General features: G+C 44.2%; 1 protein-coding gene across 3 annotated transcripts in view; it reads left to right on the top strand.

Moving 5' to 3' along the window:
• Positions 1–13,519, top strand: part of LOC106595870 (voltage-dependent T-type calcium channel subunit alpha-1I) — a 142,360-nt gene that overhangs the window by 99,361 nt on the left and 29,480 nt on the right. For all 3 annotated transcript variants that reach the window (XM_045720030.1, XM_045720029.1, XM_045720028.1), the window contains exons 19-24: positions 4,364–4,542; positions 5,852–5,978; positions 8,698–8,823; positions 11,533–11,622; positions 11,932–12,124; positions 12,760–12,911. In XM_045720030.1, the coding sequence (XP_045575986.1) occupies positions 4,364–4,542; positions 5,852–5,978; positions 8,698–8,823; positions 11,533–11,622; positions 11,932–12,124; positions 12,760–12,911 (867 nt within the window). The remainder of the gene's footprint in view (positions 1–4,363; positions 4,543–5,851; positions 5,979–8,697; positions 8,824–11,532; positions 11,623–11,931; positions 12,125–12,759; positions 12,912–13,519) is intronic.

The following is a 13,519-nucleotide window of genomic DNA, read 5'->3' as shown; positions in this document are numbered from 1 at the left end:
GGTTTTACACAGTCAAATGGGACAAGTAATGTCATTTTTTGTAAATAACTGTAGAAATGATACATTTGTGACATCAAATTAATCAACGCAGTAATATGAGATCTGGGCCCTGGTCAAAAGTAGCACACTATATAGGGAATAGGGTGACATTTGGAATGAGGCCTATTTCTAACCAAACACTATAGCATGAGGCTAGATTTATGATGTGTTGAATTTATATGTTAAATATACAGGATAAGAACATTCCATTCCTGCTAAACAATGGATCAATAGAGTTTCTCAACACGACCAGTTGTAATACACATCTAAAATCTATGAATTTAAAATCTGAGGACAGTAAGATTTTACACACAAATGTGAAAAATGTGTGGATTTATAGCGTTTTGGAAATAAACTCTTCATATGCAGAAAATAACCTCATACCTACTGTAAAATATGGTGGTGGATCTTTGATGTTATGGGGCCAGAGGACATTTTTTGCCAAAAATCTGTTTGCCACTGCCAGGAAGCTGAAACTTGGCCGTAAGTGGATCTTCCAGAAAGATAATGACCCCAAGCACACATCAAAATCCACAATGAAATGGCTAACTGACCACAAAATCAACATTTTGCAATGGCCAGCTCAGTCTCCGGACTTGAACCTCATTGAAAACCTGTGGTTTGAATTATAGAGGGCAGTCCATGAGCGCAGACCGTAGAACATCAAGGATCTGGAAAGAAGATTCTGTATGGAGGAATGGTCTAAGATAGATCCCTCCCGATGTGTTCTCCAATCTCATAAAACATTCTAGAAAAAGGCTAAGTGCAGTTATCCTCGCAAGGGGAGGGAAAACAGTGGTGCCAATCATTTTGACACCTATCTTTGTGAGATTTTTTTTATTACAGTACTTGTTAAGCTTAATGTTTTTCTCTGAGCTATTAATAAAAAATAATATAATTTTCTATAAAGATTCACAGAATATAGCTCAGTATTTGTATTATTTTATACAGTATTTTTTGCCCATCTTTATTTATTTTTATTTAGTTCACCTTTATTCAACCAGGTAGGCTAGTTGAGAACAAGTTCTCATTTATAACTGCGACCTGGCCAAGATAAAGCAAAGCAGTGCGACACAAACAACAACACAGAGTAACACATGGAATAAACAAACATACAGTCAATAACACAATAGAAAAAAAAGTCTATATACAGTGTGTGCAAATGAGGTAAGATAAGGGAGGTAAGGCAATAAATAGGCCATAGTGGTGAAATAATTACAATTTAGCAATTAAACACTGGAGTGATAGATGTGCAGAAGATGAATGTGCAAGTAGAGATACTGGGGTGCTAAGGCGCAAAAATAAAAAACAGTATGAGGATGAGGTAGTTGGATGGGCTATCAACGGTGCCAATATTTATTTTATCCTCTCCCTCCTCCCTCCCTCTTTTCTCCCTGGAAGTCTCTCCATTGCACTCAAGACAAGTAATTAAGCAATGACATTAATTCGCCGTCAATCTTTCAGTTGCCGTCAATCTCTTTCACCCCGTGTCTCTATCCCTTCCTCTCTCTCTCTCATTCTTTTCCACACTCTCTCTCCTCCCCTCTCTCTCCCTCTATTCCTCCATTCTGTTCTCCGCGGAGGGTTCTGGCACAAGAGGGGGCATCAATTATGCAAACGAATCAATTATTGACCAATCTACCAGAGGAGCAACGGCCTTGTCAGGCCCCTGGCTGAGTGGAACACACCACCTCATGTCTCTGTCTCTCTTCCTCTGCTTTTAGGCCTGATCACATTACCCTGTCTGTCAATTAGTCAGTCAGTCAGCCTCTCCCTGGGCCATTGATATAGGCTTACTCTAGATAGCCTGTAGTAAAAAAATATATATATTTATTGTCACATACACCAGATAGGTGGAGTGAAATGTGTTGTTCTACAGGGTCAGCCATAGTAGTACGGCTCCCCTGGAGAAAATTGGGGTTAAGTGCCTTCCTCAAGGGTACATCAAATGATTTTTCATCTTGTCGGCTTGGATATCCAAACCAGCGACCTTTCAGTTACTGGCCTAATGCTCTTACCACTAGTCTACCTGCCACCCTACAGTATACACACTCTGGGCTTCTGTCAGTATAGGCTGTATAATCACATCTGTCTCTCCCCAGCCCATGGTTATAGACTTAGATAAAATGTATTCAGATGCACTGGGTTCTTGTCAGTATAGGCAGTATGGCTGTGTGATTATTTTGGTCTATGTACTCTCCTAACATAATCTAATGTTTTGTTTTCGCTGTAAAGCCTTTTTGAAATCGTACAATGTGGTTAGATTAACGAGAGTCTCATCTTTAAAATGGTGTAAAATAGTTGTATGTTTGAAAAATAGAAATTATTGCATTTTTGAGGTTTTTGTATTTGGCGCCACGCTGTTCCATTGGATATTGGCTAGGCGTTCCGGTAGCGGAACGTCTAGCCTCAACAGGTTTTAACAACCTCTTATTTAATGTGAAAAAAATATTACACTGCTCTGAAAACTCACTAAACTATTCCTGAGATATTTACCTAATAGAAACAACTTGAATATCAAACTCACAAAAACGATAATTACACAATAACACACACTTACCATAAGATGTGCTAGATTGTGATGGTAGCCATTTTGAGGAACCAGAAATAAAACAGTATCAAAGTGACACTCCCACATGTGATGTCATTGAAAAGCCCAGAATGTCCTCTCAAAGGTACAACAGGACCTAACACAGTGACATGTATGGCCTTAGAGATACGGCCCAAAAACCAATGTCCATTCGAGAGGACCAAAATGAATTGCTGGTTCTCAGGAGGATAGGCAGTACAGTCATTAGGTTGAAATGTACAGTCTGGGGCTAGGCAGTAGGATCATTATATTAGATGATCATTATGGTCATACAGTACCGTATATACGCAGCAGTCTTTTCTACTCTCGTCAGTCTCATGCTAAGTGATAATTTGGCTTCAATGCCAGTCAGTCAGAGCCTATAATGATAATAATAATAATCATGGTAATAATATGCATTGGATTTCTGCTCTGACTGTGTTGCTTAATTTAAATATTTAAATCATGGGCCTTTTTTATCCGATGTCCTCGTAATCACTCATTCACATTGCTGCCTTGCAATCTCCTGAAGCCACTGCCCCTGAATGTACACACACATCCAAAATGTACCACTCAATCTAACTTTACCAATATGCCACTGCTTGCCATCCATGATACATAGTTGTGGGTTTGTAGCAGGAATCACAGAAGAAAGTTATGGGGACCTGGATGATGATGTTCCACCAACTGTGTACAACCCAAAGGCACGGTGTTGCATCATTAGTCCAACTCTGTGTCAGAGAGCCTACTGTGTCTACCTGCAGTTTGAACTGTACAACTCTGTCAGATGCCCTGTTTACTCTGTTTGTTTGTGTGTGATGGATAGTTCCTTGTGCTAGTAGCTAGTGTGTGTGTGTGTGTGTGTGTGTGTGTGTGTGTGTGTGTGTGTGTGTGTGTGTGTGTGTGTGTGTGTGTGTGTGTGTGTGTGTATATATATATGTATATATATATATATATATATAAATAGCTCCCAGTGCCATCAGCAGCCAGTGTGACTGTGACAGTTAATGTCAGTGTCTGCCAGCGGGCTCTAGCTAGCACGAGCAGGTGTGTGTGTGTGAACAGGTGTGGATGTGTGTGTCACAGAGATGTTGCCCATTTCATGATCCAGGTGTGTGTGTGTGTGTGTGTGTGCTTTTGTGTTTGTGCTTTTTATGTTGTGTGTGTGTGTGTGTGTGTGTGTGTGTGTGTGTGTGTGTGTGTGTATGTGTGTGTGTATGTGTGTGTGTATGTGTGTGTGTGTGTATTGTTATCCTCCAGGCGGTTCTATAGTGTGTGTGAGTCACTTTCTGTCACACGTCTCATTAGTGTCTATAGATTTCAACACAAAGACTCCTGTGACCTGCAGCTGCTGACAACTCCCTCCTTCTCTCTCCCCTCTCTCTCTCCCTCTCTACCACCCTCTGTTTCTCTTCTCTGTATCTCTCATTATCTCCATTTCTCATGTACCATGTAATGTGTCTGAGACCTCTAGTCAATCTGGGACCAGTGTCCTATCCTGGGATATGTGTGAAGGGGAACTCATGAACTTTAGCACAACTCTGCCATTGACATGATGCATGACTCTTGCTCTCTTTTGCAACAAAAATAATTCTGTAATTGTACCAACTTTATTCAATGTAATTCTGGCATTTTCAATTCTTCATATACTATGGGATTGTATATAGGTCACCGGGTGTACCTGTTGATAACATACCTCACTCACAACCTCTCTCCCCCTCCTACCCCTCTCTATCTCCCTCCCCCTCCCTATAGGTGGTGTCTATGGGCCTGTATATAGGGGAACAGGCATATCTGAAAAGCAGCTGGAACGTGTTGGACGGCTTCCTGGTCTTTGTGTCGTTGATTGACATTGTGGTGTCAATGGCGGGCGGGGCTAAGATTCTGGGGGTGCTGAGGGTTCTCCGATTACTCCGCACACTGCGCCCCCTCAGGTAGGGAGGACATACTACAGACACACTGCACCCCCTCAGGTAGGGAGGACATACTACAGACACACTGCACCCCCTCAGGTAGGGAGGACATACTACAGACACACTGCACCCCCTCAGGTAGGGAGGACATACTACAGACACACTGCACCCCCTCAGGTAGGGAGGACATACTACAGACACACTGCACCCCCTCAGGTAGGTAGGACATACTACAGACACACTGCACCCCCTCAGGTAGGGAGGACATACTACAGACACACTGCACCCCCTCAGGTAGGGAGGACATACTACAGACACACTGCACCCCCTCAGGTAGGGAGGACATACTACAGACACACTGCACCCCCTCAGGTAGGGAGGACATACTACAGACACACTGTACCCCCTCAGGTAGGTAGGACATACTACAGACACACTGCGCCCAATCAGGTAGGGAGGACATACTACAGACACACTGCACCCCCTCAGGTAGGGAGGACATACTACAGACACACTGCACCCCCTCAGGTAAGGAGGACATACTACAGACACACTGCACCCCCTCAGGTAGGGAGGACATACTACAGACACACTGCACCCCCTCAGGTAGGGAGGACATACTACAGACACACTGCACCCCCTCAGGTTGGTAGGACATACTACAGACACACTGCACCCCCTCAGGTAGGGAGGACATACTACAGACACACTGCACCCCCTCAGGTAGGGAGGACATACTACAGACACACTGCACCCCCTCAGGTAGGGAGGACATACTACAGACACACTGCACCCCCTCAGGTTGGTAGGACATACTACAGGGAGGTTCACATAATGTCCTTGTCCCATAGTGGTGAAAACAGACTAGTTGTGCTGTATTGTTTCTTTGGTGATTTGGGGTCAGTTTAGTTTGTTAGGATCCCCATTAGCTGTTCCTTATGCCGTGGCTACTCTTTCTGGAGTTCACTTTCCCTTATACCTTAAAGACCAGAAAAATTACACCTTTGAAATGTAGGTTTATATACACCCTCTCTGAGTCAGCAGCAAATACTGTGTTTTGGGAAGCACTCCACTTACTAACTCTCCATCCCTCTCTACCTCTCTTTCTCCCTCTCTCGTGCTCTCCCTCTCTCTAATCCTCCATCTCTCTCCCTCTCCATCACTCCCTCTCTCTAACCCTCCATCTCTTTCCCTCCCTTTCTTTCCATATCTCAATCTATCTCCCTCCATCTCTCTCTCTCTTTCTCTCTCTCCATCCCTCCTTCTCGCTCTCCCTTCATCTCTCTCGCTCTATCCCTCTCCCGCTTTCTCTCTGTTTCTCTTTCTACAGGGTGATCAGTCGAGCCCCAGGTCTGAAGCTGGTAGTGGAGACTCTAATAACATCTCTGAAACCTATAGGAAACATTGTCCTTATCTGCTGTGCTTTCTTCATCATATTTGGTATCCTGGGGGTGCAGGTAGGGGCTGTTATCATTGGAGTACTTGTCTCTCCATCTTTCTTGCTCTGTCTTTTTTTCTATCTCTGTTTTCCTTATTCCTTCATTTTATCAATATTTCACTTTCCCTGTCTTTCTCCTTCAACATATACCATGTCTTTCTCCTTCAAAATATACCCTGTCTTTCTCCTCCAACATATACCCCGTCTTTCTCCTCCAACATATACCCTGTCTTTATCCTCCAACATATACCCTGTCTTTATCCTCCAACATATACCCTGTCTTTCTCCTCCAACATATACCCTGTCTTTCTCCTCCAACATATACCCTGTCTTTATCCTCCAACATATACCCTGTCTTTATCCTCCAACATATACCCCGTCTTTCTCCTCCAACATATACCCTGTCTTTCTCCTCCAACATATACCCTGTCTTTCTCCTCCAACATATACCCCGTCTTTCTCCTCCAACATATACCCCGTCTTTATCCTCCAACATATACCCTGTCTTTATCCTCCAACATATACCCTGTCTTTCTCCTCCAACATATACCCTGTCTTTCTCCTCCAACATATACCCTGTCTTTATCCTCCAACATATACCCTGTCTTTATCCTCCAACATATACCCTGTCTTTATCCTCCAACATATACCCTGTCTTTCTCCTCCAACATATACCCTGTCTTTATCCTCCAACAGATACCCTGTCTTTCTCCTCCAACATATACCCTGTCTTTCTCCTCCAACATATACCCTGTCTTTATCCTCCAACATATACCCTGTCTTTCTCCTCCAACATATACCCCGTCTTTCTCCTCCAACATATACCCTGTCTTTATCCTCCAACATATACCCTGTCTTTATCCTCCAACATATACCCTGTCTTTCTCCTCCAACATATACCCTGTCTTTCTCCTCCAACATATACCCCGTCTTTATCCTCCAACATATACCCTGTCTTTATCCTCCAACATATACCCTGTCTTTATCCTCCAACATATACCCTGTCTTTCTCCTCCAACATATACCCTGTCTTTCTCCTCCAACATATACCCTGTCTTTCTCCTCCAACATATACCCTGTCTTTATCCTCCAACATATACCCTGTCTTTATCCTCCAACATATACCCTGTCTTTATCCTCCAACATATACCCCGTCTTTATCCTCCAACATATACCCTGTCTTTATCCTCCAACATATACCCCGTCTTTCTCCTCCAACATATACCCCGTCTTTCTCCTCCAACATATACCCCGTCTTTCTCCTCCAACATATACCCTGTCTTTCTCCTCCAACATATACCCTGTCTTTCTCCTCCAACATATACCCTGTCTTTATCCTCCAACATATACCCTGTCTTTATCCTCCAACATATACCCCGTCTTTCTCCTCCAACATATACCCTGTCTTTCTCCTCCAACATATACCCTGTCTTTCTCCTCCAACATATACCCCGTCTTTCTCCTCCAACATATACCCCGTCTTTATCCTCCAACATATACCCTGTCTTTATCCTCCAACATATACCCTGTCTTTCTCCTCCAACATATACCCTGTCTTTCTCCTCCAACATATACCCTGTCTTTATCCTCCAACATATACCCTGTCTTTATCCTCCAACATATACCCTGTCTTTATCCTCCAACATATACCCTGTCTTTCTCCTCCAACATATACCCTGTCTTTATCCTCCAACAGATACCCTGTCTTTCTCCTCCAACATATACCCTGTCTTTCTCCTCCAACATATACCCTGTCTTTATCCTCCAACATATACCCTGTCTTTCTCCTGCAACATATACCCCGTCTTTCTCCTCCAACATATACCCTGTCTTTATCCTCCAACATATACCCTGTCTTTCTCCTCCAACATATACCCTGTCTTTCTCCTCCAACATATACCCTGTCTTTCTCCTCCAACATATACCCCGTCTTTATCCTCCAACATATACCCTGTCTTTATCCTCCAACATATACCCTGTCTTTATCCTCCAACATATACCCTGTCTTTCTCCTCCAACATATACCCTGTCTTTCTCCTCCAACATATACCCTGTCTTTCTCCTCCAACATATACCCTGTCTTTATCCTCCAACATATACCCTGTCTTTATCCTCCAACATATACCCTGTCTTTATCCTCCAACATATACCCCGTCTTTCTCCTCGAACATATACCCTGTCTTTATCCTCCAACATATACCCCGTCTTTCTCCTCCAACATATACCCCGTCTTTCTCCTCCAACATATACCCCGTCTTTCTCCTCCAACATATACCCTGTCTTTCTCCTCCAACATATACCCTGTCTTTCTCCTCCAACATATACCCTGTCTTTCTCCTCCAACATATACCCTGTCTTTATCCTCCAACATATACCCTGTCTTTCTCCTCCAACATATACCCTGTCTTTCTCCTCCAACATATACCCTGTCTTTCTCCTCCAACATATACTCTGTCTTTCTGTATCTCTGTTTCCTCACCTTCCTCCCACTGTTTTGTCTGTCCCTCTGTCTCTGTCCCTTCTCTGTCTTTATCAATCTTTGCCACCTGTCTTCCTCTTCCTCTCTCTCAAGTCCCTACATCACTCTTGACCATCTATGTAATGACCACCTCCATATTATTCCCATCAAGTGTGTCTGTCCTTTGATAATGACATATGAAAGAAACCACTTCTATGGTAACAACAACAACAAGACATCTGAAGTGGCTCTGTCCATTGTTCCCATTGTTCCCTGACAGCTGTTCAAAGGGAAGTTCTTCTACTGCTTTGGCCCCGACGTCAAGAACATCACCAACAAGTCTGACTGTCTGCAGGCCAACTACAAATGGGTCCATCACAAGTACAACTTTGACAACCTGGGACAGGTGAGGATTTCTCCCAGTATCAATTTCAAACTGATGGACATGGTGAATGGACCTGTATGAAATACTGAACTGATGGACATGGTGAATGGACCAGTATGAAATACTGAACTGATGGACATGGTGAATGGACCAGTATGAAATACTGAACTGATGGACATGGTGAATGAACCTGTATGAAATACTGAACTGATGGACATGGTGAATGGACTTGTATGAAATACTGAACTGATGGACATGGTGAATGAACCTGTATGAAATACTGAACTGATGGACATGGTGAATGGACCTGTATGAAATACTGAACTGATGGACATGGTGAATGAACCTGTATGAAATACTGAACTGATGGACATGGTGAATGGACCTGGATGAAATACTGAACTGATGGACATGGTGAATGAACCTGTATGAAATACTGAACTGATGGACATGGTGAATGGACCTGTATGAAATACTGAACTGATGGACATGGTGAATGAACCTGTATGAAATACTGAACTGATGGACATGGTGAATGGACCTGTATGAAATACTGAACTGATGGACATGGTGAATGGACCAGTATGAAATACTGAACTGATGGACATGGTGAATGGACCTGTATGAAATACTGAACTGATGGACATGGTGAATGAACCTGTATGAAATACTGAACTGATGGACATGGTGAATGGACCTGTATGAAATACTGAACTGATGGACATGGTGAATGAACCTGTATGAAATACTGAACTGATGGACATGGTGAATGGACCTGTATGAAATACTGAACTGATGGACATGGTGAATGAACCTGTATGAAATGCTGAACTGATGGACATGGTGAATGGACCTGTATGAAATACTGAACTGATGGACATGGTGAATGAACCTGTATGAAATACTGAACTGATGGACATGGTGAATGAACCTGTATGAAATACTGAACTGATGGACATGGTGAATGGACCTGTATGAAATACTGAACTGATGGACATGGTGAATGAACCTGTATGAAATACTGAACTGATGGACATGGTGAATGAACCTGTATGAAATACTGAACTGATGGACATGGTGAATGAACCTGTATGAAATACTGAACTGATGGACATGGTGAATGAACCTGTATGAAATACTGAACTGATGGACATGGTGAATGAACCTGTATGAAATACTGAACTGATGGACATGGTGAATGAACCTGTATGAAATACTGAACTGATGGACATGGTGAATGAACCTGTATGAAATACTGAACTGATGGACATGGTGAATGAACCTGTATGAAATACTGAACTGATGGACATGGTGAATGGACTTGTATGAAATACTGAACTGATGGACATGGTGAATGAACCTGTATGAAATACTGAACTGATGGACATGGTGAATGGACCTGTATGAAATACTGAACTGATGGACATGGTGAATGAACCTGTATGAAATACTGAACTGATGGACATGGTGAATGGACCTGTATGAAATACTGAACTGATGGACATGGTGAATGAACCTGTATGAAATACTGAACTGATGGACATGGTGAATGGACCTGTATGAAATACTGAACTGATGGACATGGTGAATGAACCTGTATGAAATACTGAACTGATGGACATGGTGAATGGACCTGTATGAAATACTGAACTGATGGACATGGTGAATGGACCAGTATGAAATACTGAACTGATGGACATGGTGAATGGACCTGTATGAAATACTGAACTGATGGACATGGTGAATGAACCTGTATGAAATACTGAACTGATGGACATGGTGAATGGACCTGTATGAAATACTGAACTGATGGACATGGTGAATGAACCTGTATGAAATACTGAACTGATGGACATGGTGAATGGACCTGTATGAAATACTGAACTGATGGACATGGTGAATGAACCTGTATGAAATACTGAACTGATGGACATGGTGAATGGACCTGTATGAAATACTGAACTGATGGACATGGTGAATGGACCTGTATGAAATACTGAACTGATGGACATGGTGAATGAACCTGTATGAAATACTGAACTGATGGACATGGTGAATGGACCTGTATGAAATACTGAACTGATGGACATGGTGAATGAACCTGTATGAAATACTGAACTGATGGACATGGTGAATGAACCTGTATGAAATACTGAACTGATGGACATGGTGAATGGACCTGTATGAAATACTGAACTGATGGACATGGTGAATGAACCTGTATGAAATACTGAACTGATGGACATGGTGAATGAACCTGTATGAAATACTGAACTGATGGACATGGTGAATGAACCTGTATGAAATACTGAACTGATGGACATGGTGAATGAACCTGTATGAAATACTGAACTGATGGACATGGTGAATGAACCTGTATGAAATACTGAACTGATGGACATGGTGAATGAACCTGTATGAAATACTGAACTGATGGACATGGTGAATGAACCTGTATGAAATACTGAACTGATGGACATGGTGAATGGACCTGTATGAAATACTGAACTGATGGACATGGTGAATGAACCTGTATGAAATACTGAACTGATGGACATGGTGAATGGACCTGTATGAAATACTGAACTGATGTTTTGTCTGTGTGTTTTTGTCTTTATATGTATGTTTATATTTCATGTCTTTCATGTGTGTTCTGTCTGTCTGTTTACGTCTGCATTTCTGAATGTGTGTGTGTGGGTGTGTTCTGTGTGTGTGTGTTCTGTACCACAGGCTCTGATGTCCCTGTTTGTGCTGGCTTCGAAGGACGGCTGGGTCAACATCATGTACCATGGCCTGGATGCTGTAGGGGTGGACCAACAGGTAACTAGTCTAATAGTGATCATCAAGTCTATCCATTATATTTCTATAGATGTATTCTTTTTTCAGTTGTGTTGGCTGACTGATCTATCAGAGCATACTCTCCCTCTCCTCCTTCGACTAAACACTCACATGCACCTCTCCTTCTCTCTCTCTCCCTCCTTCTCCCTCTCTCCTCCCTCCCTCCCTCCCCCTCTCTCTCTCTCCCTCCCTCCCTCCCTCCTCCCTCCCTCCCTCCCTCCTCCCTCCCTCCCTCCCTCCCTCCCTCCCCCTCCATCCCCTCCTCCATCCTTCACTCCCTCTCTCCTCTAGCCAGTGATCAACAACAGTCCGTGGATGCTCCTCTACTTCATCTCCTTCCTCCTCATTGTCAGTTTCTTCGTTCTCAACATGTTTGTGGGCGTGGTGGTGGAGAACTTCCACAAGTGCCGTCAGAACCAGGAAGTGGAAGAGGCTAAAAGGAGAGAGGATAAACGACGGAGACGCATGGAGAAGAAGAGGCGGGGTAAGGGAGAGATGGGAAGAAGAGATAGTACAAGGTGCATGGAGAGGGAGAGAGGGAGGGAGAGAGGGAGAGAGAGAGGGAGGGTGAGAGAGGTAGAGAGAGAGGGAGAGAGAGAGGGAGGGTGAGAGAGGTAGAGAAGGAGGGATAGAGGGTGGGTGAGTGAGTGAGGAAGAGAGAGAGAGAGGGAGGGAGGGTGAGAGACGGAGGGTGAGAGGGAGAAAGGGAGGATGAGAGTGAGAGAGGGTCAGAGGGAGAGAGGGAGAGAGGGAGAAAGAGAGTGTAAGGGAGAGAGGGTGAGAGGGTGAGAGGGAGAAATGGAGAGAGAGAGAGAGAGAGAGAGAGAGAGAGAGAGAGAGAGAGAGAGAGAGAGAGAGAGAGAGAGAGAGAGAGAGAGAGAGAGAGAGAGAGAGAGAGAGAGAGAGAGAGAGAGAGAGAGAGAGAGAGAGAGAGAGAGAGAGAGAGAGAGAGAGAGAGAGAGAGAGAGAGAGAGAGAGAGAGAGAGAACAACCAGAGATAGACCATCAATGATTGTGTGAATTGGTTATGTGTATATAACATAACAACAATGCTTTTGAATAGTGTACAGTATTACTGTGTATAAAGTACTATTACCTGTGTTTGACTCTCCTTGCCAGACGCCCAGAAGATCCCCTACTATGCCAGCTACAGCCCCCTCCGCCTGTGGATCCACACTCTGTGTACCACCTACTACCTGGACCTCTTCATCACCTTCATCATCTGTATCAACGTCATCACCATGTCACTGGAACACTACAGCCAGCCACGAGTAAGACTGGAGGGAGCGGTGTGGGGGGGGGGGGGGTACAGAAAGAGAGAGTGTCGTGTGTTTTCATGTATATTTGGCATATTTCAGTTTACCATTCAAACAACAACAGCACACAGTACCATATGTGACTCCTTCTCTCTCTCCCCTCCCTCCCACCTCCTTCTCTCTCCCACCTCCTTCTCTCCCTCTCTTCCCCTCCCCCCACCTCTTTCTCTCTCCCCCTCCCTCTCACCTCCTTCTCTATCTCTTCTCCCTCCCGCCATCTCCTTCTCTCTCCCCCTTCCTCCCACCTCCTTCTCTCTCTCCCCCTCCCTCCCATCTCCTCTCTCTCCCTCCCTCCCTCCCATATCCTTCTCTCTCTCTCCTCCCACCTCTTTCTCTCTCTCCCCCTCCCTCCCACCTCCTTCTCTCTCTCCCCCTCCCTCCCACCTCCTTCTCTCTCCTCCCTCCCTCCCACCTCCTTCTCTCTCTCCCCCTCCCTCCCTCCCACCTCCTCTCTCTGCCCCTCCCTCCCACCTCCTTCTCTCTCCCCCTCCCTCCCTCCCTCCCTCCCTCCCTCCCTCCCTCCCTCCCTCCCCTACCTCTTTCGCTCTCTCTCCTCCCTCCCC

This window comes from Salmo salar, chromosome ssa06 (genome assembly GCF_905237065.1).
Source record: "Salmo salar chromosome ssa06, Ssal_v3.1, whole genome shotgun sequence".
NCBI lineage: Eukaryota > Metazoa > Chordata > Actinopteri > Salmoniformes > Salmonidae > Salmo > Salmo salar.
Note: the sequence above shows the minus strand (reverse complement) of the source record. Positions and strands in the feature narration are given on the sequence as shown.